This window comes from Eublepharis macularius, chromosome 8, assembly GCF_028583425.1.
Source record: "Eublepharis macularius isolate TG4126 chromosome 8, MPM_Emac_v1.0, whole genome shotgun sequence".
NCBI classification, from domain to species: domain Eukaryota; kingdom Metazoa; phylum Chordata; class Lepidosauria; order Squamata; family Eublepharidae; genus Eublepharis; species Eublepharis macularius.
The window spans coordinates 29,644,800-29,671,263 of NC_072797.1; the positions used below are offsets into that span (position 1 = coordinate 29,644,800).

The window sequence follows — 26,464 nt, forward strand, 5'->3', positions numbered from 1 at the left end:
TGGCTTTCACTTTACTCAAGGCAACTCCTTTGTGCATTTATTGTTGAAATTTTTTTGTTGTGGGACCCACATAATTCTAACTGTTCGGCTGGTTAACTTGTGAACAGTTGTTGTCTCTGACCATTTCCCACCAATTGATAATTTCATAGAAAAAATCCATATATTTTTGCTTCCCTCAAGTAATGTTGGAAGTGAGCATAAATTAGAAAAGTACAAAATGGCCTTTTTTACTGACTTTGTGAATATTTAGGGTTCTTTTACTGACCTTGTGAACATTATCTCAACAATGAGATGCTTACTGTGTAGAAAGGGAATTAGCAGGGAGGGGAGAAAAGATTAAACAAGAAGGGCAATTTCACCCTTTTAAAAATAAAAGTTTATTCTGCTTGGCAAGATGAATTGGAATTTTTTTTTAATGCTTGTGACATGAGATGCCAGACTCAGAGTTGTAAACATACTGATTTTGAAGTCATGAAAGAAATAGTGAGACAGAAACAATTACTGCAGATTTCTTGCAAAGATCAGATGTTTTTATATGCTTCTACTGAAGGGGAAGATAACTTTTCTCTCTCTTTTCCATCCAGGTATTGGGATACTTAAATAGATACGATTTGGATGCTAAAAAATTAATTAAAGAAATCAAAGGAATTGCTAGTCTTCCCACGTCAAAATATTTCTTTAACGTCTCCTCTGAAGATGCTCTTTTAGGAGAAGCAGGAACGCTGGGAGAGCGAATTTTCAGCATAGAAGGTACCAAAAATAAGTTTTATTAAGATGTGTTCCATGAAATAGTGCTTTGGATTCTGATGTGGCTCATTTAGTATCAGGTTTTTACACACTTTTTGAAACTTCATGAAAGTATAACATGGTAATGTAAAATAGCAGAGAACTTGCGGGAGGGAAAAATAATTGAACATTCATTTGCAACAGGAGCATTGGGTGAAAACAAAATTAATAATGAGCAGATTTCCATTTGATCCTAAAATATTGGCCAAGATCTAAAGAAATGTGCAAGTTATTCCCATATTTGCAAAAGGGCTTTGGATTTGTATCTTCCAAGCAATAGCTTCTCCCCCCAGGCCACATTGCAAACTACTTTAGAAAACTGAATGAGAGTCTCTGCTTTGAAGACATAAAGTCACATCGCTTACATGGAGTACAGAACCTTTGAATGAACATACAGTTGATCTTTGATCCCAATGATTGAGAGTGAAAGGGCTTTCTTGTATGGAACACATTTGCAATTTGTGATGTGAGGCATGTGAATATCTTCCAAGAATACTGTTTCATCACTAGGTACTCATCAAGGCGATTCATTCCAGATGGAAATGTCACAAGTTGGTTTCAGTGCTGTTTACTCACCACAGAAGGTAATTAGTATCTTGTATCCTTGCCTTGAAAACCCCAACAGGGGTTGCCGTAAGTTGACTATGACTTGATGGCACTTTCCACCACCAACAGCTTGATGTAGGGTTTCACTATATGAACATGACACAATAGTATGTTACACAAGCATTGCATGTTTAATTGTATTGTTTAAGTAGAAATTTGAAGGAAAAAAAACCTTCAACATCAAGGAATCACAAAACGATAGAAATGTAGATCTGGAATGTATGTCAGAGGCCCCCTAGACTATAATCAATTTTGAGATGGGTTATATCACATTTAAGCTATCCCCAAAAGATCATTGTGGGAGTTGCTTCTCTGTGCATTCTTCATTCACTGTTCTAGTCCCATGTACAAAGTAAACATGGTTTATTCCTAGACTAGCATCCCCTTCTGTAGGGGAGAAGTAACATAGGCATGTGAAGGAACAAACACTGCATGTAAGTGACCCTATCAAATGGTTCTTTCATCTAGATTTTCTTATAGCAGTATGCAGTGAAGCTGGGGGAAACTCCCCTCCCTGTTCATTAGCCAGGAGAAAGATGCTTGCCTTGCCCCCAGGGGAGGAACAGGTGGCTGCAAGCCAGGCCAGCATGGCAGTCAATCAGGGGGCATGGTGCCAGAGGGCATTTAACCCCTGGAAACATGCCTCATGTTCCTCTTACTGGTAGACTGAAGGCAGGGGAAAGCATCTGCCACTGCATTACAGTAATATGTTAAATGATCTCCAGTGTCACAAAGACATATCCTTGTTCATCAGTATTTATCTTATCTTTCCAAGGGCTAAACTACTCATAACAGAGAAGTTCCATGACTAGAACTCGCAACATGTTATATAGTCCTAACAAAGATGCAGGGACAGGCAGCCCAATCTGAATTAAGATGACACTGCTGGGGAGGGATGGGTCACTCTTTTTTCCTCTTGCCATTTCCCCAGCCTCCCAAAATGCCGCCCCCTAGGCAACTTAGCCCTGGTAGGGGTGAGGGAGGAACAGACAGAAGTTCCCTGTTAAAACTTAAAGCAGTGTCAGGAAGCTGCACATGCCCGTGCACATGCGCATGAGTGATATGCTATGGTAACCTTATGACTGGCCTCTAAAATGTCTGGTCACCTTGTTTTGTTCAGCTTGCTTCGGTTGAACCCTCCCCTTCTACTTTTCAAGATCAAATGACATATTGGGAGTTCGAGGCACGTGTAGCTTGATCCTATGTGTTGCCTCTTTTGTTGTGTCTAAAAATTACTCACAAAATAAGAAATTATATTTTAAATTCTGTTTACCTGGATTTCTCCCCTTCCCCTTAAGGAAACTCTGATGTTAGGTGCTGTTGGAGCTTATGAATGGAGTGGAACAGTGATCCAGGAGACACCTGAACAAGACATTACATTTCCCAGTCAAGCTTTCGGAAAAATTTTGCAAGACAGAAATCAAAGCTCCTATTTAGGTGAGGATGGAAGTTCTGCATTGTGAAAGAATCTCTTAATATATCTGACTTGCTCGGAATGTTCGGAATGAATGCAAAACGAATTGAATAATTAAATATCTTTCAAGACCATCTTAAACCAATACTTTTTGCTCGGAAACAGTTTTGAAAGTACAAAGTACTAGAGCTGTCAATCTGGTGTTTCATTTTTAAATTCTGGAATCATTTGCTTTTTTAACTGATTATTTATTTTTAAAAATTCTATACTGCCTTTCTAACTAAATAGGGTCACCAAGATGGCAAGCATCAAAATGTTAAAACATTTCAGTGTTAAGAAATCAAGACATTAAAGCAACAATATAAGTTGAAATATAAGTTTATGTAAATTATTTAAACAATTCAGTAAAGCATATTAACACACAAAGGTACACAAAAACATGACCAGGGAGAAGGGTCAATAACAGTTATTAAGAGAATGCAAGACAAAGCAAAAGGAGTCTTCAACCGTGGTTGAAAGATAGTGATAGATGGAGACCGATGAATCTCCCTGGGGAGGGAATTCCAAAATTTTGGCGCCAGAACCAAGAAGAACCATTCTTGGGTTACTAAACATGAGCACGAACCAAAAAAATTTAACGAACCAGCGGTTTGCGGTTCAGTGCCGACGACAATCCCGAGATTGTGAACCGCAACGAACATTTTCTGTTGCCAAACCGGTTCGCAGTTCATGGTTCATGGGGTGCGGAATGGCCCCCATGGCACTTAGAGAGCCCATATTCCCGGGGAGTGTTTTGCAAGCTCTCCTACAGCCATCACCCAAGTTTGGACAAAATTGCAAAAGGGATCTTGGAGTTATACCTTCTCCCATCCAAGGCCCCCAGGAAGCTCCCACAAAAATCCAAGCTCAATTATACTCTCAGTCTCTCTCCCCAAAGGCTAGCAAGTGGCAAGCAAGAGCTCTGTCCCACTCCACTGCTTGCTGAAAGTGAAACCCAGCCTGGGAGCCCACGGCTATTTATAAGCACAGGTCCCATTGAGCAATGCAGGAGGTCTGTGTTTGGCTGTCAGAGCTGCCTATCAGAGTTTGCAGGGATGAGATTGGAGTGCCTGTGGCTACAGAACACCCCCTTTCCCCTCCCTCCCCTGGGTGTCTTCTCCAAACTTGTAACTGCTTTGCAGCTCCATGGTTGGAAGGAAGACCTGCCGATCAAGGTAAACTGGGCTTCCATTCGGGTTTCCAGGGTGACAGAAGGAGCACAGACAGAGTTCAGGCATTCCCCCGGCTCCGTTGCCAGGGGAATTGGTTGTTGGCGCTTGAGTGTCTCGCTTCCCGAACTGTGGCCGAATGCACCGAACCAGGCCTCTCCCGAATGCTGGTTTGTTGGCTGTGGATGATCACAAACCACTGGTTCGCGATCGTGCGATCACCAATTCCGTGGGTTTTTGAAGTTCATAATGCGGTTTGTGCCCATCTCTAGTTACTTCCATCTAGCCTCAGATGGTGAAGGCACCCAAAGCAGGGCCTCTGAACACGAGTGAAGTGGATGAGTAGGTTCATATGGAAGTAGGCGGTCCTTAAGGTATGGTGGCCTCAAGCTGCATAGGGCTTTAAAGAATACCAGCAGCTTGAATTGGCCTGGTAAAAAATTGGGAGCCAGTCTTATTTATTTAACAAGACTGGAGTGATATGGGCCCTACAGCCCACTTCAGTCAGCTCCCTGGCTGCATCATTCTGCACCAGTTGAAATGTCCATATACTTTTCATAGGTAGCCTCAAGTACAAGTACAGTACGTTGCAGTAATCTAATCTAGATGTTACCAGGCAAACACCACAATGGCAAGATCTTTTCCATCCTATAAGGGCCGCAGCTGTTTCACCAAAGCTGGTGATAAGCACCCTCAGCCACCTGTTTATCCAACAGGAGGCCCTGGTCCAGCAACACCCCAAGCTATGAACCTGCTTCTTTAGAGGGAGCGCAATCCCATCCAGAACAGGAGATATCTCAGCCAAACATTTCCCCCACCAAGAACACCTCCGTTTTCCATTTTGTTGGAGTTAAATTTCAACTTGTTTGCCTTCATCCATCCAAAAATTGCCTCCAGGCATCTGATTGATTAATTTATTAATAACCTTCCGTATTTCTAAAATGGTAGTATGTCTCATGAAAACATCTAACTCCTATTCACATATGTTTTAAAAGGGAAAGTTCCATTTTTATGCAAATGTGAGGCCTTTAATTTGTTTATTTAGCTTCATTTATACATCTTCCTGCTCAGTGGGGATCATTCTCCTCTCATCTATTTCATCCTCACAACAACCCTGTGAGGTAGGTTAGGCTGAGTGTGTGGAACTGGTCTAAGATCACCCAGCAAGCTTCCATGGCAGAGCGGGTATTTGAACCTGGGTCTCTCAGATCCTAGTCCAATACATTAACCACTCCGTCATGTTGGCTCTTGAGAAATTCCCTTTCCTAGTTAAACAAAAGGTCAGAAACATCCTTGGAAATCAGCAAAACAGTTTCAATATTCCACTTTTAGTATCCTAAATGAGTTATATGCAATTGTCTTTATGGGCTTCGATCTTCCTAATGCCATCCTAAGAACACTTTCTAGGAATAAAACCTCATTGAACAGATTTGAGTAGGATTCTGATTAGAGCTGCATAGAACTGGTCTTATGATGTTGGTTTTTTGCTTGGAAATGGTAACTGCAATGTTTTTCCTCAGGTTATTCTGTTGCTGTTGTCTCATCTGAAAACTCAGCCTATTTTGTTGCTGGAGCTCCACGGTCCAACTACACTGGCCAAGTAGTGGTCTACAGTGTGGATGCCAATGGCAATATAACGATTGTTCACTCTCAGAGAGGAGAGCAGGCAAGTATGGCATTTAGAGGTTTCTTGAGCATGTAAATAACGTTACAGGGGTCTGCTTCTTGGAGTCTTCCTCTTACTATGTATTACTTATATTCCCAAAGTCATGGATGTTGCATTTTCCATGCTGCATTCTGTGTGTACAAACCATATTGCAATGTATGCCTATAACTACTATGGAAGGGGTGCACTGAGTGATTGTACGCACCATCTGATTAAAAACTTTTGTCGTTCCAGATTGGCTCCTATTTTGGCAGTGTAGTGTGTTCAGTGGATGTTAATGGAGATTCAGTTACAGATGTGCTGATGATTGGTGCACCAATGTTTATGAATGATTTTAAAAAAGAAGAAGGACGAGTCTACTTGTTTTCTGTAAAAAAGGCAAGTGAATTGTACCTGGGTTCCAAGTGGTTCCACCAGAATTTTTCATCAAGCAGAAGGATTTCCTCCTATAGTGTATGACTTCCTCAATTCTCCCTCCCATGGCATTTAGGGCTGCCATAAGAGGGAAGGTGAGAAAGTCAAACTACCTGGACTCTGCTTCCTCTCCTTTCTGAGGCTGGTGGTAACCCAGAAGAGGGCCTTCTTGATAGTGGCATCAAAATTCTGGAACTCTCACCCCAAGGAGATGCATCTATCCCTTTGCCACCCCAGCCGGAATGAAGAGACAGACACAGGCTTGGAATAAAGGGCCGTTTATTAATTGACCAATAGCATAAAGCACGGCAAGAGCTAACTAAGCGGTACAGGTCAAGCCACGAGATCAGCCCACTGACCACCGCCTTGACCTGCCTGGGCGAGCCCCACGCCCCGGGTGTAGGCCATCTCACGAATGGCTGCAACCCGGCCAGCCAGGCCATGGATCCCCCATCAAGTACCTATTATGCCCCAGCTGTCTAGCATGAGGGTAGGCCTTGTTCCTGGGGATCCCCGCAGGCGTCTGCCTGTGTTATGGTAGCCGCCACAAGCATACCGCACTGATGGCAGACCCTGTTCCCCACCCCTGGGGAAGTGCCACTGGGGCTCACCGGCCCACACCCTATTCCCAAAATCTCCTTCCAGCAACTAACTTAACAGCAACACCCAACAATAACTCAGAACACTGCCATTAGTGCAAGGTAGGCGAAAAAAACCCTTTCTCAAAAGCCAATCACGGAAAAGAGGGAAAAATTCCCACCTGGCTCTGAACCCAGCAGCCAGCTAATCCTGCACTAACACAGGGTGAGGTTGGTGGGCCGATCCAGCGAAGCAACTGACGCCGGGGAGTGGAGCCGCCTGAATCAGGCTCTTGGCTCCACCCCCGGCAAAGCCCCATATGCCCGGGAAGGGAGCCTGTCTCCTTTCCTCCGGGCTGGGCGACAAATGACGGCTCCCAGCTCAAGCGGCTTTATGCCACTGCTGGGAGAGCTGAATTCTGTTGCCATCTTCTGCCAGCTCATGAAGACCTTTTTTTTCCAGTTGTTGCTCCTTCAGTGCCCCCTTGTTCCTGCCCAGTGTTTTAATTGTTGTCTTTATGTATTTCCATGTATTTTCTTTCTGGTTTTAATTGTTTTAATGATGAGTTGGATTTTTTTAGTCGGTTTAAATGATATTAAAAGTGTGATTTTTATTATGTATGTTTTAATTTGTTAGCCACCTTGGAGGGCAGAGTATAAATTTTGTTAAATAAATCTGTCTGCAGAAAAACTCTGGTTGATCTAAGCCACTGTCTCTGAGTTCTGTAATACATACTTTTAACAGAATCTTACATACATACGTATATGTATATGTATATGTATATGTATATGTATATGTATATGTATATGTATATGTATATGTATATGTATATGTAGCAGAAGGGACAAAATATATCATTTATTTGGATGAAGTTAATGAGGTCTGTGGATCCAGATTTTGTTAAGAATCTTTCTTTCATGGTTCTTCCACCAGGGGAAGACTGTAACACTAACAGAACCTTTGAAGTCAACCCTTGGTATTTATGAATGGCCTGTACTCCCTATCCATTGTCATCCTGTTCTTCCTCCAAGGAGCTCAGGGTGTCAAATATAGCTCTTACCACCATTACCACCCTTCCATTTTATCTTCACAACAACCCATGAGCGTGACTAACCCAATGTCATCCCGAAAGCTTTGTGGCTAAGTGGGTTTTGGAACTTGAGTCTGTCTAGTCCTAGTGTGATATTTATTATATTATACTAGATGTAGGCTGTTTTCACACTGCTTACCAGCCACAGAACATCACATCAAGCTCCCGGAACAACAGCATCTTCCTGGCACAATTTCATGCAAGAGTTTGGTGCGATGTTCCGGGGCCGGTGAGGAGTGTGAAAATGGCCCTAATTTCTGACTCTCAATACACATTTACTAGGACTGCATATCAGGTACCAGAAACCAAAAGCAGCCACACAGAGTAGCTAGGGTAATGCTCATGGATTCCTTTGAAAATAGCTAAAATCACATCAGTTAGCCATTTGGAAAGAAGGAAGAATGTGGTAGAGGCTGAATATAGTTCGCTCACTCCTTTTCTGAAACAGATAACCAGCACCGAGCATTTTAAAAGATTATCCATACAAAAGCCCATATATTGGATTATTGTGGGTACATACACTAAAGCCTCATTCTATGCATAGAATTGGGATCTGGTACCTGATTAAATAGCAGCAAATGTTGTTGGTGAAAGCACTATGGTAAAGTTTATTTGAGCAACGGTTGCCAGGATGCCTAATGGAAAGTTTTTATCATGTCTGTAGGCTGTTTTTTAACACTTCTTTTACAGTTGGCATAACAAAAGTCAAGGGAGCTAAGTATTTCCATAGCTTTTTAAAAAAAAAATTGGAGGAACTAGAAAATTCCATCTCTCTTTTGAAGAATTATATTTGGATACAAACATTTTAGTCTGGTGTTAATAAAATACTACATTTAATGAAGCATGCCTTCCCTCATTTTCTCTTGTTTTCTCATAGGGAATTTTGGGTAAGCGAGAACTTCTGGAAGGTCCTCAAGGGTTAGAAAATGCTCGTTATGGATCTGCCATCACTGCTGTCTCAGATATCGATTTGGATGGCTTTAACGATGTGATAGTTGGGGCACCATTAGAAAACAAAAATGCTGGGGCAATCTACATTTACAATGGCAAACAGAGGACAGTACAAACGAAGTATTCCCAGGTATGTCATTTTGAATGCAACAGAATAAGTGCTTCCTACCTATTCTGAATTGTTTAGAGGCTCATACAATGTTTAACGCCATCTCTTCGTTCTTGTCCTCAGGTCCTTTTCTGTTATTGCACACTGTGACCTTGTTAATTTGATGCATCTGCCTTTTATTGATGTATTTAATTACTTCATTTATACCTCACTGTCCCAATAGGGACCCAGAGGAACTTACATGGCTCTCGTCTCCTCCTCTCCATTCTATCCTCAGCCATAACCCTGTGAGGTAGGTTAGGTTGAGTGTGCGTGACTGACCCAAGGTCACCCAGCAAGCTTCTGCGGCAGAGTGGAGATTCAAACCGGGGATCCAAGACTGACCATCTATGTACTATACCATAGTGGCCTAGTTTATAGGATGTAACCTATCCTTGAATATAACTAACAATAATTGCTCTATGGTGTGTTTTCACTGTATGAATATGAGTGCATCTAAAATGTCTTAGCGGTTTTGTGAAGTACTTGTTTTTTATCACTAATTTTAAGATACGTAACAGGAAAAAATGTCATTCAGGCACCTTAAAAACTAATATACATACCATATCATAAGCTTTTTAGATCTGAGGCTACTGTGTCAATGCATTAATTTTGTAACAAAACAATAATAAAGTAGACAATATGATTTCACAGGGAAGAGATTGTTGGAGGGAGAATCCTCAAAATATACAAAATATGTTTGTGATTGAACCAAGATGATTTTCTGTTTTAGAGTCCAATCTGTGTCACCTGTAATCATCTCTCTTTCCAGAAAATTCTAGGATCTGACCCTGCATTTGGCCAGCAGCTCCAGTATTTTGGAAGATCAATAGACGGCCGTAATGATTTAAATGGTGATGGAATTACTGATGTGTCTGTTGGCACTGATGGAAGTGTAATTCAGCTCTGGTTAGTAGTGGATTTTTAATAAAGTAGCAAAGATAATTAAATGAGTTGCCAATCATGTAAAATAAATGCAAGGCACTGCTGCTGAGTTTAAAATACAGTGCAGATCCTATCTGTCCATCCAGTGTAAGCATGCTAACACATACCCAAGGAATGTGCTGTTGGCATGCTCTTCTGCCGGAAGCATGGGTCCAGCAACCCAATTTAAATATGAAACTGGACAGGTAAAAATTCACATGTAAGATTTGATACTCTTCTGCTATATTTTTAACATTGGGCATCAGTATGGAAAGCACAATTCTTTCCTGTGAATGAAGCTGAGAAACAATATTTCATTTCATTAGCACCTGGACTCATTAATGAGCAATGTATATCCAGCAGTGAAATATGACTGATCCTTCATAACAGGCAACATATTTGGGGCTGAGTCCATCCCCTCTTGCCTTCTACTTACATGGTGTGTGTGTGTGGGGGGGGTCCTGTGATTTCCACAGCTTCCCCTCTCTAGCTGCAGACTTCCATGCCAAATCCCCTTACCCTCAGGAGTAGCACAGGGGCTTCTGCAGAAACTGGGAATGACCCATTCCATAAACACAATTCTACTAGCGATTCTTCAGGTCTCACTTTTAATATTTTTTTCATTTCCCTGATGAGAAATGCATACTTGTGAAGAAAGACTCTCTCACTCTCAGAGTTGTATTATTACCAAAAATTCCCCAAATGTTGAACATTTGCATTGTCGTATATGGAATTCTGAACTGAGCCACAGAGTACGGATTAATAGATATGGAGTTAGTCTGTTTGACTCATTATTCTTTTAGGTATTTGTTATTTACGGTCTGTTTGATTCACTGGTTTTTGAGAGAGCTGTTTTTTGTTTGCTTGACTCACTGATTTATGAGGCCCTTGTTATTTGTATTACTTGAATCACTGATTATGGTGATTTATAGATCGGGGCGGCTCTTCGTTGTATTGTTCATTGATCAATATCTTATATTCTTGTTTAGACAAAATCGAGAGGGTGCAGAGGAGAGCGACAAGAATGATCAGGGGACTGAGCCCTACAAGGAAAGGCTGAGGGCCTTGGGAATGTTTTGTTTGGAGAAGAGGAGGTTGAGGGGGGACATGATTGCTCTCTTTAAATATTTGAAAGGCTGTCATTTGGAGGAGGGCAAGGAGCTGTTCCAGTTGGCAGCAGAGGGTAGGACGCGAAGCAATGGGCTAAAACTACATCCACAAAGGTACCGGCTGGATATTAGGAAAAACTTTTTCATGGTCAGAGTAGTTCAAAAGTGGAATCAGCTGCCTAGGGAGGTGGTGAGCTTCTCCTCACTGGCAGTTTTCAAGAAGAGGCTGGATGAATACTTGTCAGAGATGCTTTAGGCTGATCCTGCACTGGGCAGGGGGTTGGACTAGATGGTCTGTATGGCCCCTTCCAACTCTATGATTCTAAGTTAATGTTTATTTATGTAATCCAAATGGAAATCAATAAAAAAAATTAACAATGGAGCTAAGGACAGATGGGGAAGCATATTTCTACAAACCTGAAGGAAGTCCCAGGTTTGCAACAACAAAAAAACCCTGAAAAAAATCACAGAATTAAAATTCCTTCCCAATAATAGAAACAACACCTGTAGCTTTAAGAAAAGAAGCATCACTTTGGGGCCAGGAGGAAATTTTCATCTAGGCCAGATTGGCTAAAGATTCTGGAGGTTTTTGCCTTCTCCTGAGCATTGAATAGAGCTCACTGGGGAAGTGGGAGGGTAGCTTTGAATTCCCTGCATTGTGCAGGGGGCTGGACTAGGAGCCTTGTGATCTCTTCCAGCTTCGTGTTTATGTATTTCATTTTCTTTGTAGAGAAAGTCAGTCAGGCCACAGACACATCTGTCTCTTATCTGTGTTTCTTTTAGGTCTCAAAGTATAGCTGATGTGTCTATACGTGCCTCCTCTACACCAAAGAAGATCAGCCTGCTAAACAAGAATACTGAGATAGTTCTACAGATATGTTTCAGTGCCAAATTTAGACCTGCCAATGGGAGTAATCAAGTGGGCAAGTATTTTTTGTTTTATTTCACATTGAGTCTTGTGGCAGGAAAGGAGGGATTGCCGGAAATGTACACATACACACAAACACAATCTAGATTCAAACCAATAAAGAAATAAATTACAGTTCAAGATTTTGGGGAAGGGCAATTCATGTTGCTGTCAGAGTGATTACCAAATGTTCACAACTGCTTGTCTATAGCACTAGAGTATGTTAGCGAAGACAACCAAAGAGATTCCAGTTAAGCGATCCTAAGAGCGGGTTTTATCCAACCAATGGCAAGCAGAGCTCACACTATGGAACAGAACTTTCCCTTCTTCTCTCTTCCCACTGCGGCCCATCACACCCTCTGAAATGCCCCTGGGATTCTGGAAACCCCCAGGGACTGGACCAAGGCATTATATAGTGTGTAATGTAAGGGGAAAGGTGGCAAAAACTTCCTTCCCAGGGAACTTGTCCTTAATCTAGCAGAAAAGGACTCTTGGGGGAGCGAGGATTGAGTTCATTAGTATGCATAAGAGAATTTGTTTTTATATATAGGCTTCTTTAGCAAACTAGCCAGAGCTTGCTACTGAATAACTATGAAGATAAATTACATCAAATTCATATTCTTTCTTATCGATGCAGGAAATTTACATAACATTTATCAAACCTGCCAAGTGCTTGACTATCTTGATCCTAACAATCGTTCTGCAGGTTGACTATCAAGGCTTCATTCATACCATGCCACTGTTACCCATAGGGTTTGAAGAGTAGGAAAAGCCCATACAAATTAAATTCTGTAGTTGCAGAGCTCATCCGAAGACTTCTTTTTCAAAGCTCTCCATTGACTCTGTGTCTGAAGCACTTTGAACGCAACTTCTTCATGGGGCTACTCCGTTTTTGAAATCTTTCTAGGTATCAGATACAACCTGACCTTGGATGCTGACCTCCTGTCCTCTCGAGTGTCCTCCAGAGGTTTATTTAAGGAAACCAATGAGAGGTATCTGCAGAATAACATCATAGTCCATCCCAAGGAGAACTGTATAGAACATGTTTTTAATGTCCAGGTAAATATTATTACCCAACCATTCCATATATTACGTAAGCAGAAATCTGTGTTTGAGGCTTGAGATGGTTTTCTGGAGGTGAGAGTATAGCTCAGTGGTAGAGCATCTGCTTGGATTTCAGGAAGATAAGCCAGAATGTTTCTTCCTGTGGCTTGTGTGTGTATGTGTGTTCTGCATGCACGTGCACACGTGCATGTGCACTCAGAACATCTTTTCTGTAAGGAGGAGTGGGCCCCCACCTATGGTCTGTGCTCAATCTACACATGCAGGTTGGGGGGTGGGGAATCACTGGGTTGTAGAACTGTGAGTTTTAGAAATAGATCGTACCACTTCTGTCTGCAGGGAAGATACCATTTTTGAATTCTCCATCACACAAAAACTCCCTAACAAGTATAAAGTTATCACATACAAAGTAGTGGTTCTAGGCTAGCTTGGCCTATTATCCTAATTTTCTGCTTCCTGAGTTTTTATTTTATTTTTGGCACTGAGAGAGCATTTGAATATTGGATTCACCACCTGCTGTCTGAAGTAATACAGTCTGTTCAATCTGAAGTTGTACAACTTCTGCATCCTTCTACTGCGTCCTTCTACTTTCGTCTTCTGTGTATACATAAGAACATAAGAGGAGCCCTGCTGGATTAGACCAGAGGTCCGTCTCGTCCAGTATCCTGTTGCACACAGCAGCCAATCAGGTGTCCTGGAGGGTTTCAGAGCTGAGGCCTTTCCGTGATGCTGCACTGGGTTTCAAAGGGTTGTTGTCTCTGTATAGACCCAGAATGAAATGGGACAACCAGACACCAGTTTCCACCTCATGAGAATTAAGAACCAAAGTACACAAGACAATTTACACTCGTATGATACATGAGTACACTTTCATGAGTTTCCCCATTGTTTTCCTGTTCATTCACACACCATGGCCACATGGCACTTGATCCCATGCTCGGATTGGTACATGTTTCTTCCCCATTCCTCCCAGATGAGAGATGGTATCCCATGATGCACCTTCTCTTCACGCATGCTCAAACCTTCCTCTGTAGCTTTTCTGAAAGGAAGACTTGTTTACTCAACTGGACGTATTGGGGGAAAAACCCGCCAGGTTCCCTGGTGAGGTGCTGAAAAAGGGGCTTCGACACCTCTGCTGAGATGTTGCAGATCAGCCCACAAGGAAGGGGGGGGCATCCATGCAAAGAATCCTGGCAAGCCCCACATTGGAAGCCACAGCAGCGTTTCTTGCTGTCAGCCAGAATCAACTCTTTCCTGCCTGTTTGTCCAATCTCTGATCTCCATTATTATCTATGGGGGAAATGATGGGGGCTATCCAGGGGGATGGGGGTGGCATTTTGCAAAATAAATCTACAAAATGTTCAGGGGACCTACTGCTAACTGTCCTCTAAAGACACCCCCCCCCCCAAGTTTCAGAGAGATTGGACCTTGGGGAGCCATTTTAGCCCCCCCCCCCCCCGAAGGTGCCATCAGCCACCGTATTTTTTACTATTGTGGAGAGAAAATGACAGCAACTGGGAAAACCCATCGATCATACCTTTCCTGGGGTTCAATCTCCTGAAACTTCCGTGGGGGGGGGGATGTTCTTTAGAGGACAGTGAGGAGTAGGTCTCCTGCAAATTTGGAGGATTTTGCTTGCAAAATGCCACCTCAGTCCCTGAGAGAGCTTACCTAGTTTTCCCCACAGGGAATAATGGAGATTGGAGGTAGCTGGGGGCATCTTCTTTCGGGGCCCATAAAGTGCCCCCCAAAGTCCAATCTTCATAAAACTTGAGGAGGCTTTAGAGAACAGCTAGAAGTAGGTCCCCAGCAAATTTGGTAAAATTGGGTCCTAAAATGACCCCCCCCCCCAGACCCTCGGAAAGCCTCGAATTGCATTTCCCATTGGAAATAATGGCCAAATTTTACCCAATTTGCTCTTTATTGCTGAGCTGAACTGAACTGGAGAACCTCTTTTTCAGGTTCATGTAGCAGGCATGTTTCTGAACTTTTGCTCAGATGCTCAATCATGTTGCCACAATCTTTCTTCCCACCTCCTCCTTATCCCGACCAAAGACGCTGCAAGGAGAGGAGGAGGAGGAAGTTAGGGGGGGAGGGTGCAGGAAGGATGAGTAGGGAGGCAGCGGCGTCAACTAGATAATGGGAGAATTTAAAACATGCCATATTAAAAGCAAAACAATTTGGGTGTGAGCTGGATCTAAGGGCAAAAAGAGGGGAGAGGGAAGTGGAAGCTGCCCCAAATCGACACTCTACAATGATAACTCATTGATTATGACCATGGACACTTGCAATCGCAACTACACCAGTTCCCCAACACATGCACGAACTAGGGCTACAGGACACATGTTCACCTGAAGTAAAATGCACATGAGCGGGTAGGAACAGACATGATTCAGGACACTCACATAGCCTCGTGTAGCTTGTCTTGTTTAGTTTGGCTCTCAGTCTTAAGATGATATCCTTTTCCCTCTCTTATTCTAAAGTGAGATTAAAATATCAGCTAAGATGCTAATTGATCATCTGTGTGTGTTCCTGTAGGAGCCCTCTGATGCTGTGAACTCCCTAACTGTGCGCATTGATATTAGCCTCAAGAATCCTGGCACAGGTCCAGTGCTGGATAAAGCTTCCCCTGCATCTGTTACTTACAGTGTAAGTATATTGCTACGCAGCACTCCTTTCTGTCTCAGCACAAGGAAACCATGTATGCCAATCTGAGCAAGATAAGAATGTGATAGGAAGGAAGGCACAGTCTTCTTCTGACACCTTAAAATTTTTATTCCAGCATAAGTTTTCCTGGAATAGAGCCCACTTCTTCATGGGCAATGTGTGGATCCTATACATCCATTTCATTTAGCAGGTAGAGAAAAACAAAGAGCAAGGAGTCTTAAACTACAGGACATAGAGACTGGAATGTAATTGTAAAATTCAAATCTTCTCAAGAAAAATGCAGAGACTATTCACTAGTAATGCTGAATTTGTTAATGATTGTAATGAGTGTGGAGTTTAAGGTTTTGCCGAGAGAGATAAAAATCCCAAGGCCTTGTTCAGCCCTGAAGAAGAGAAACCCCGGTGAGCTCCACTTCAGTAGTTTCACACTAAAGACTCCCTTTGACACTCGTTTGCTGGAGAACAGCAACTTTCATATCTGCAACAGAGGTCCCTGGGACTGAGGCAGTGGATGTATCTGTGTCACTGTGATGGCAAATTGTCTGAAGTTAGGATGGTGTTGCAATGGTGTTGCATAGCCCCCGCAGAAGGAATTGCTTATGCTGTGGGGATTCTTCACTTTCATTATTAAACAAGTGCTGAGATGTGTATTCTGTGTTAGGATTTAAAGCATGTAGGGTAATACCTACTCAAAAGTTGTAAGAAGGAATTGTTGAGCAGGATTTCCTGATATTTCAGCACCTTGCTGTGTCCTTCTCCTGGACTAGAAGAAGCAGAAAGAAACAGAATGAATTGTGCAAATTAAGCAAAAGAATACGTATTTTCTTAGCATAATGTAGAGAGATCACCAGACATTTGCAGATGCCCTTACCAGAGTACACGCTTTTCCTTTCTGGTGCGATAGATGTTCTGCAACAGTTTCCACCCACCCCTCCCCTGAACTCTTACTTGAGCAGTGGTTTGGCAAAGGGAAGAAACAGCAGGAGTCTTTCCTATTGTGCTTTATCATCTTCAAGGCTCTGGGAAATGGGAGAAACTCCTGCCTTTTCTTCAGTGGACTAAGGGTCATTTTGCGGTGAAGGTTGGCGATAATAAGAACCAACAGGAGGGACTTGCTGCTTCTTACTTTGTTGCAAGCAGCAATACAAAGGAGAGAAGAGAGAGCCATTTCCCAAGCCCTCTTGAAAGACTTGTAGTGAAGATCACCTGCTCTGATGCTTGAAAAAGAGTAAGACTGCAAAAAGAGAATCCCTGAATTTTTACCTTCTCTGTACCACAGCACCCGTGAGAGAAACTCTACCTTTCTCTCAAGCTTTCTGCATAGGCCACAGGAATTGGGGTAGGGAGTGGTTGGTGGCAAGCACAAATAGAAACTGGCTAGTTTGCCAAGCTGATATTTAAAGGCCCCTGAAAGTCAGAGGAAATTGAAATTTCTTTGTGCAAAAGTTGATTTTGAATTTCGTTTGTTTATGTGCGGTCCCACAAATATAAGATGCTATGAATAAATATTTTAGATGCTATGGTGGTAGGAATAAAGGTTGTTTTTCTAAAATTCCTATAGATCCCATTTATTAAAGATTGTGGTGAAGATGAAGTCTGCAGTGCTGATCTTATTCTTGATGTTCAACAGAAAACAACTAATGAGTAAGATGATTCTATTCTCTTAAATAAGAGGCTATTGTTCCCTTTGGTTGAAAATAGATATGCGTAGCATTAAGCAGAAAATACGTATATAACATTTTTGCTTCTGACCATTTTATGGAAGAGAAACTGCTTTGATTTCATCATTTAAACCATTTCAAGGTTTAAACAACCTTGACATAGGATCTCATTTCATACAGAATTTATTATTTTATTTTTACTTTGTTTATACCCTGACTTCTTCCCCAGTAGGTATCCCAAATAGCTTTATTCTCATCTCCTATATGTTATCCATACAACAACCCTGTGAGGTGGGTTAGGCTGAAGCGTGCGCTTGTTCTATGCAAGCATCCATGGCAGAGTGGGGATTTGAACCCAGGTCTCACAGTTCCTAGTCCTACACTCTAAACAACTACACCATACCAGCTCTCAAGGATGAACCTCATATTGACACACTCCTCCCTCTACTTCCCTCACAAGAAACTGTAGTTTTCCATTACATGTGAATCCAGAAATTCATAATTGGAAGCCTGATTTCAAACATGGTTTCCATGTGATTTGTAGAAACCCACTTAAATCCACACTTTCCTGTTCTGATATGAGTCACGCAGGGCTTTGCTCAAACTGTAGCTACCTGGATGTGAATATAACTGCAACTGCTGTTTGATAGGAACTAAGAAGTTGAGTTTCAAGAGGAGAAGAAAGTGTGTTTGTGAACAAAAGGCATGTAGGGTTGGAACTCTGGCTGAAGAAATATCTGGAGATTTGGAGGCAGTGCCTGGGGAGGGCAGAGTTTGGGGATGTGGGAACTCAGCAGAGATGTGATGCCATAGAGACTGCCATGCAAAGCTACCATTTCTACCAGGGTCATAGATCCAGAGGAGTTAGCCGTGTTAGTCTGTAGTAGCAAAACAGAAAAGAGTCCAGTAGCACCTTTAAGACTAACCAACTTTACTGTAGCATAAGCTTTCGATGCATCTGACGAAGAGAGCTGTGGTTCTCGAAAACTTATGCTTTAGGAAAGTTGGTTAGCCTTAACAATTTACTGGACTTTTTTCATTTCTACCAGGGGAACTGATCTCTGTAATCTGAACAGCAGTTGTAATTCCAGGAGAACCCAAAGCTCCATCTGGAGGTTGGCAACCCTGCATATTCTTAACTGTTGACCAGTGATTGGCTGTTATATTCTAAATTGTTAAACACTAATGAAATAGCTCTTTTAAATTTATATTATTTACAGTGCAATCCTATGCAGTGTTACCCCAGTCTAAATCCAATAAAATCAATGGGCTTAGACTGGAGTAACTCTGCATAAGAGTGTACTGTTAGTGGCAAAACTTGAATGATCGTCAGTACTATTCTTGCATGATTGATGCTTCGGAATCAGTGTTGAATCAGTCAATGGTATGCAAGCAGAAGTTTCAGATAAATACGGATCAAGAATGTCACCCAGCAAAGTGTGCTTAAGTCCTGCGAATTTCAGCTCTTAACTTAAGTGCTGGATTCTGGCCAAACTTGTCATTTTCGTTTATGTGCTTTTTTCGCTTGCCTGGAGATAAACTGCAGACCATCTGAACAGTATTTTTTCTTTTCTTACTTCTAACAGCAAAGAACATTTTATTATCAGCAGCAAGAACAAAAGATTAACATTCAGTGTGAAACTGAGAAATAAGAAAGAAAACGCATACAACACCAGAATTCAAATTGCTTTTTCAGAAAACTTGTTTTTTGCTTCGTCTTCTGCACCTGTATGTTTGTTTCAGTTTTTCTTTTGTTCCTGCTAACACTGGCATTTGAAATTTTTACAAGACTAACCGTTTCTCTTAAGTATAGGCCCCTCCTTGCGTTAGCTATCATTAATTATGAATGTACTGTTGTATCGCTCTCATTTATTTCAACAAAGATTATGTAGAATAAGTTACCAGAGAATTATGTTGTCAGCTGTATGTATCATGTAGGCAGGTAAATACAGGTCATATTAGTTCTAATATATACAACCATCATGTAGGGATTCCTTTTCTTTGTCATCTCCTCCCCTTAAATACATACACAACATTTAGGAGATGAAAAGGGGGAACTGCACATGATGGGGACAGCAAGTGCCCGTATCTGATAGCTTATTCACACAGTTTTGCTTTTAATTATCAAACTCCTCTTCTGGATTGAACCTTCCTTTAAAAGGTACATCTCCATCTCTTGTTGAAAAAAGTGATACGTATCAGCTTGACAATGCTGAACCCTTTTTTGCCTAGAATACTCATAGAAGAATCTGATCCTGATCTTAGCCTTTCTGAATCGGGAACCCAGTTCCAAATGACAAATGGTAATAGGAGATAACCCAGATAAATGGAGCTGAAACGAAGAAATTTGTTGGAGAAAATGTGTGTGTCTGTTCTACCAGACATTGGGGACAAGTGTGACTTCTCTTTCCCTGAGGGTCTTCAAAACTGCAATTTCTGTCCCCATCTCATGCAAGGAAATGGACTATTTTGGCTTGTATGGGAATAGAAATGAAGTTACAATGAGGGGAGTACTTTTGTCCCATGTGATAGAACATTCTCTTCTGCTTAGAGTTCTGGTATATTTTTTATACCTTTTCTATCAGGAAATTATTTAGGAAAAACCATTGTCCTATGCCCCTCCTGCTGTCACCAGTGTCAGGGGTGAGAGAGAAGTGCTAAGTTTTCCACATAGCAATAGTTTCTCTTGTTCCATAAACACCCAGGATGCATTCTTCCGATTTTTGTCTGAGTCAGATTTGAAGGCATTTGTGAGAGTTGTCTATATGAAACAGAAATGTTGTGACACATTTGTGAGCACTCCTGACCTATTACTGCCAATGAACTGTCCTTAAAGTTCACAATGTAAGCAATCTCCAATTTTGTAAGAGAGTTTAATACTTACAGATATCTGTATGCTACCTTTAGGTTGATGGCACTGAAGTTTCATGTCAGATGACCACTATCCATCAGCTTGTTATCTGCCAGATCAGCTATCCTGTTTTTAAAGAAGGGCAACAGGTATTTCTAAGATTTCATATTTGAATTAGAGATGCCATAATCATCACCCAGGTTCATGTTCAAGTATAGGAAGATAGAATTACAATTTGTCCATTAATGGAATGGGGAAGGGCTGTGGCTCAGTGGTAGAACATCTGCTTTTCACACAGAAGATCCTGAGTTCAATCCCTGGCATATGCCATTAAAAAGATCAGATAACAGGTGATGTGGGAGACCCTGAAGGGCAACTGCCAGTCAGAGCAGGCAATACCACTGACCTTGATAGACCAAATGGTCTGACTCAGTATAAGGCAGCTTAATGAGTCCGTCCTATGCCTCCTTGTATTTGATTGTTTCCATCAGGGAGAAAAAAAAGATTGGTATCAGGATGTGCAAACTAACTCTTGGTATTCAGATAAAACAAAAGTAGATGTGGTTTGACGTCCAACCTCTTGCACAAGCTGAGTTTGGTGCATGAAAACTAAAAGAAGCTTTGATAAAACTGGCACATGTCCCCAGCAGCACCTCCAGAAAAAATTCCTTCCCTCTTAAAAAAAATACAATCGGCAAGGGATTTGAAGCTACCAGGATAGCAAAAGGAGCTTCTCTCCCATCAAATGTGTCAGTTTTACTGCTAATTTTTTTTAGAGAGGACTAGATAATGGCTGGTATTGTTAAATAAGGAGGAACTGACAGTACTTGGTTATCTCAGTCATGAACAAGTTCTTATACTGGATTGGAGTCCAGCAGCACCTGAGAGAGCAACACAATTTTCAGAGTATAAGCTTTCCAGAGTCAAAGCTCCTTTCTTCAGATAACAGCTCTGACTCTCAAAAATAGAGATGGGCACGAACCAGAAAAAAAATGAACTGTGCAGTTCGTGGTTCGTCGCATTTCACAAACCACGAACTTTCACGAACCTGCCCTGGTTCGTGAACCGGTTTGTTTGGTTCATGAAAACGTTACATCCAGGTCAGCAAATCGTCATGTCCAGGTCAGCAGAAGATCACTTCCGGGCCAGTAGAAGGCCATTTTCGGGTCAGCAGAAGGTCTGCAGGAAGTCTGTCCCCTGTTGCCTAGGAAACTGATTGATTGGCGCCAGGCTGTCTGCAGTGACAAACCAAAAAATGAACCAAACGAACCAGCTTAAAGTTCGTGGCAGTTCATCAGAAATGGGCTCTGATGAACCGCCAGTTCGCGAACCATGAACCGGCCTGGTTCATTATGAACTTTGGTTCGTATTTCGGTTCGTGCCCATCTCTACTCAAAAACTCATAACCCCGAAAATCTTGCTGGTCTCTAAGGTGTCACTGGACTCCAATCCTGCTGTTCTACTGCCGAACAACATGGCTGCCCACTTGAAAGAGTTCTTACACTGTTTATCCTTTGCACACGTGATCAGGTTTGAGGACAGAAGGGCTTTTTATGTTAACATTTGCCTTCCCCTGAGGGTAGTTTGCTTGGGAGACCACTCAATGCTTAAACTGTACAGATGTGGCATGCACAAGGACATATCTTTTTTTGGCAATTTCCATGTGGCTGAAGTCACATTTAAACTGGTCCTAATGTGGCCATTTGTCTCCTTTTGACCTACAACGCATTCCCACAACCATAGAGAATATAGTGTTGCAAAGGGCTGCCCTGCCATTATACACCAGGCAAGGCTGAAGAATTGAGCTTCCTGGTTGCTTGACTGGAAAAGGATATGCACTGAGAGAATTTCCATATGGTGGAGTAAAAAAATAGCTCTGCAAATTCAGACCTGGATGAAATTTGCAAATAGAATGTAGCTCTTCATCCATCATTCCAGCAAGGATTGGATCCAGCCAGCTTTCTACTAGTGATAGATGGAGTGGCGGGGGGCTGCTTTGACCACCCGGAATTGCTATGCAGGGAATCATGGACAAAAGGTATATAGGATAGGCTGTCGTAAGGAGAGAGAGGAAACACTGAGCAAAAGGGTTGGCTGGCTCCTTCTTGATGAGCTTTTCATGCACTAATGCCAGTACTTGGGAGCTCATAATATAAATGGCTTGTGTTTGTGGAAAAGTGATAAATAGTTGCTGCTGAAATTAAGAGATGCATCAATCTGTTTATATGATATCGTCCAGACAGTCTCTCTGGCACTTAGCCACCCCACAAGCTAACTTGCTGAAATTTTGGGTAGTTGTAAATGGATCAACCACAGCATTTTTAATACTTTTCGGCATTATGATACACAGTGTAACAAATGCTGGTACTGGACAATGGTAAGTCTGTAAATGGGAGCAAAGAAACCATCTGCAGTATTTGTGCATATGTGTGAGAACCCCTTAATCCAGAACCCCTTCCACATGCATCGTCCTTCCTGTCAGACAATCACCTCAGTGAAAGAGTCCCCAAGATTATTTACTTCATTTATACCTCACCTTTTCTCCCCAATGGAGACACGAAGTGGCTTACACCATTCTCTTCTCCTCCATTTTATCCTCACAAAAACCCTCTGAAGTAGGTTAGACTGAGACACTGTGATATGGGGTCTCCCAGATCCTAGTACAAAATGCTAACCATTACACTACAGTTCCCCTTGCTTAATCCCTCCCTTCCTTATTCTTTCTTTCACTCCTACCAGTTTGGTGTAGTGCTTAAGAGCAGCAGGAGTCTAATCTGGAGAACCGGGTTTGATTCCCCATTCCTCTGCTTGAAGCCAGCTGGGTGACCTTGGGTCGGTCACAGCTTGTCGGAACTCTCTCAGCCCCACCCACCTCACAGGGTGATTGTTGTTGTGGAGATAACAACAACATACTTTGTAAACCGCTCTGAGTGGGTGTTAAGTCATCCTGAAGGACGGTATATCAATCAAATGTTATTATTTAGTCCTGTCACTCTGACAGTTCTGATCATATTAGTCAAGATTTGTGAAAGGCTCACTTGTGAGAAGTGATTCAGTCCTGTTCAAGAGTCTTGTTCATTTGTTTCCCCTCTTTTCTTTCCAGTGGGCACAACATCATTCTCCCCTCTCCCATTTTATCCTCACAACAACCACCCTAATAAGTAAGTTAGGCTAAGAGAGTAATTAGCCCAGGGCCGCCCAGCAGCTGTTCTCTCAGAGTGGGGATTCAAATCTGAGTCTCCCAGATCTTAGTCTGAGACTTTAGCCATTATATTGTACTGTCTTTCAGCATCCTATAATATCCTGTAATGATTATAATGACTAATGATGTTAACTTCGCTTGTTTTAACTTAATCTTTAATTTCGCTCAGGTATCTTTTGATATTAACTTTGACTTTAATTTGAAAAGTCTTCGGAATCTGGCAGTTTTAAATTTTCAAGCTTTGAGGTAAGATATATTTCATATAACATTTCCATGCATTATCCGCAGCTCACAACAGTGAACTGTTACACCCAAGCTGTATCTTTAAATGCTGTTGTTTCATTAAAACACTTTAAAATATACAGTTATTTTTGACATTTATAGCGCAAGCCTTGAAGAGGACAATACAAATAATCAGATCAACCTGACAGTTCCACTGCGTTATGATGCAGAACTTCACTTAACAAGGTAACTCTCAATGAACTGAGAGCTTTTGCAGTGATGCTATCAGGGTGCTTCTGGGTATAGTAAAAGTTTGACTCATTATCTCAAAAAAAATCTTTAGGCACGATTCACACATCTGTTGGAGTTTCTCATCTTGCATGTATCCTTCCTAGGGTTGTGAGTAAGGGACAGAAAGTATATCTCATTTTCCTCCAAGGCGTTCATGGTTGTCCCCTCCTCCATTTTATTGTCATAACAACGCTGTGAGGTAGATTGGGTTGAGAGGGAATGATTGGCCCACAGTCACTCAGTAAGTTTCATGTTTAGTGTGGATATGAAAATGGGACTATCCAAACCCAGTCCTGCCCTGTTAACTGCTGCATCACAGTGGCTCTCTTATGCCATTGGTGCATTGAATGTTCGGAAAATTCAAACATTGGCATTGAATATGACAGTTATGGCTAGGGGTGTGCAAGGCCTGCCTGTTTCGGTAAACCTGATTCGGTTTTAACTGAATCAGGAAACTGTTTCAGTATTCAGGGAATACCGAAACAGCAAGCCGATTCAGTATTCGTGTTTTGGCTTGATTCGGCCATTGTTTTCAATGAGAAAAATCTTCTCCCGGCTTTCCGGGAGTCTGGGGGGCCCATTTTCTGTCCAAATCACACCAAACTTCAAGGGGCCTGCTTGAAAGTCCCCTGAAAGTTGTGTGCATTTTGCTTGCAAAATGCCACCCCAAGCCACATAGAAAGAGGACTTGTTTTTCCCCGTAGAGAACCATGGAGAGTGTAGGAGGATTGGGGCACCTTGTTTGGGGGGGCATAACATGGCCCCCCAAGTCCAATCTTTCTGAAACTTGGGGGGTAGTTAGAGGAGAGTTAGGAGAAGGTCTCCACCAAGTTTGGTGTGATTCGGACAGAAAATGCCCCCCCAGACTCCTGGAAAGCCAGGAGAAGGTTTTCTCATTGAAAACAATGGCCGAATCGTTTCGGTAATCTCTGTTTCGGTATTACCAAAAAAAATTGGTATTCAGAAAAAGTTTTGGTAATACAGAAAAAAACCAAAACGGCCCTGATTTGGTAACTTTAACCTAATCAGAATACTGAATTGCACACCCCTAGTTATGGCTGTACAGCAACCTCAGTGTGACTGCTGCATTCCAGTTGCATCTCTTCAAAAAGTCAGGAAAACATCTTGGCATTCACCAGATTCAGGGGACTATCCGCATTCATGAGAGAATAACATCTATCATGTTTTGCTCATGGACTTTTATTTATTTTATTTATCTATTTATGTCATTTATAGTCTTCCTTTCTCACTGAGACTCAAGGCAGATTACACAGTATGAGATTAGTAGTCAGTTTCAAGGACATTTCCATAAACAATGCCATAGGGTAAATAAACACAATTTTACAAAGACATAGCATTAGTAAGAATCCAATACAGAATTGAAGAAATGCTGAAACAAAACATAAGTAATTCTAGAGCTTACATTAGAAGCACAAGTAGCTCATAGGAGCACATATTTAAGACAACAGGTAGTATGTAAGACAACATAGTGATGAAGTCTATGATCCTTAACTCATTAGCGAAGTATCTGAGAGCCCCTCCCTACAATACAAAAGCCTTTTTGAAGAATTCAGTTTTGCATCATTTGCAGAAAGCTAGAAGAGTAGGGACTCTCCTGACCTCCTCAGGCAGGCTGTTCCACAGGGCAGGGGCCACCACAGAGAAAGCCCGTGTACAGGCTACTGTTGATTTTGCCCATGTGCTGGGTGACACCTGCAGGAGACCCTGTTCACATGAGCGAAGCTGCCATGGAGGAACATAGGGAGGGAGATGGTCCCATAGGTATGCCAGTCCAAGGCCATGAAGAGCTTTGTATGTGATAACCAATACCTTGGACTGAGCATGGTAGCTGATAGATAGCAGAATGGGGGTAATGTTCATACTCCTGCACGCTCCTGATAGTAGTCATGCCACAGCGTTTTGCTCCAATTGGAATCTCCTAGTTAATTGGTATGGGAGACCTATGTATAGGACATTACAATAGTCAAGTCTTATAAAACTGAACAAACAAACAAAAAAACCTAACTGAGATTTCTGGAAAATGCTAATTAATGATACTTTTGTTGTTACTGTTCAGGCTTACCAGCATGAATTTCTATGAGGTATATTCCAATCATAGTGTTCCTTCTACTGTGAACAATTATAATGAAATTGGATCAGCATTTAATTTTTCTGTTAAGGTTAGTAAACAGTTTCTCTGTTTCTTGAAAAAATGATTTATTTATTTGTTTGCTGGTTTGATCCAGCTCTCTTGGATCAAACCAGTGGTCCGGTCATCTGTCACAGGTTGAGGCTCTTCCTTATAATATGCTTATAATATGCTTCCTTATAATATGTATTTGGAACCCAGACATAAATTTCTTGCAACTATTTTAGCAAAATTGTCTTCATGTACAGTTGTGGAGAAAATAACATTTCTTCTAACCGACACAGACCCATATTACTCAAATGCTAGCCTTATATGCACTGGCCAAGAAGAAAATTTGTGCAAAAGATTCCTGAAAGTTATACTTTTTAGTAACATAACTAATTTTTAGAATATGGTATATTTTAATATTCATACTTATACTTGTGTGGGCAGGATGAAACTAGTTTGTTGGCAACCTTTATTGCTGATTCTTCTTATTTGTCATCTTCTGTACTTCATGTTTTACTTAGACTAATCTTAAGGTGGCGTTTGGCCACATGCAATAAAAAACTACCTAC

The 26,464-nt window shown here is 41.7% G+C and overlaps 1 protein-coding gene across 1 annotated transcript in view; it reads left to right on the forward strand.

The window, feature by feature from the left end:
- Nucleotides 1-26,464, forward strand: part of ITGA2 (integrin subunit alpha 2) — a 101,874-nt gene that overhangs the window by 58,877 nt on the left and 16,533 nt on the right. Inside the window, exons 9-24 of the mRNA XM_054986762.1 lie at nt 585-750; nt 1,297-1,370; nt 2,691-2,829; nt 5,535-5,680; nt 5,915-6,058; nt 8,641-8,844; nt 9,635-9,771; nt 11,679-11,818; nt 12,710-12,861; nt 15,403-15,513; nt 17,093-17,175; nt 18,779-18,920; nt 20,100-20,192; nt 23,415-23,491; nt 23,630-23,713; nt 25,836-25,938. Coding sequence (XP_054842737.1) covers nt 585-750; nt 1,297-1,370; nt 2,691-2,829; nt 5,535-5,680; nt 5,915-6,058; nt 8,641-8,844; nt 9,635-9,771; nt 11,679-11,818; nt 12,710-12,861; nt 15,403-15,513; nt 17,093-17,175; nt 18,779-18,920; nt 20,100-20,192; nt 23,415-23,491; nt 23,630-23,713; nt 25,836-25,938 — 1,995 coding nt within the window. The remainder of the gene's footprint in view (nt 1-584; nt 751-1,296; nt 1,371-2,690; nt 2,830-5,534; nt 5,681-5,914; nt 6,059-8,640; nt 8,845-9,634; nt 9,772-11,678; nt 11,819-12,709; nt 12,862-15,402; nt 15,514-17,092; nt 17,176-18,778; nt 18,921-20,099; nt 20,193-23,414; nt 23,492-23,629; nt 23,714-25,835; nt 25,939-26,464) is intronic.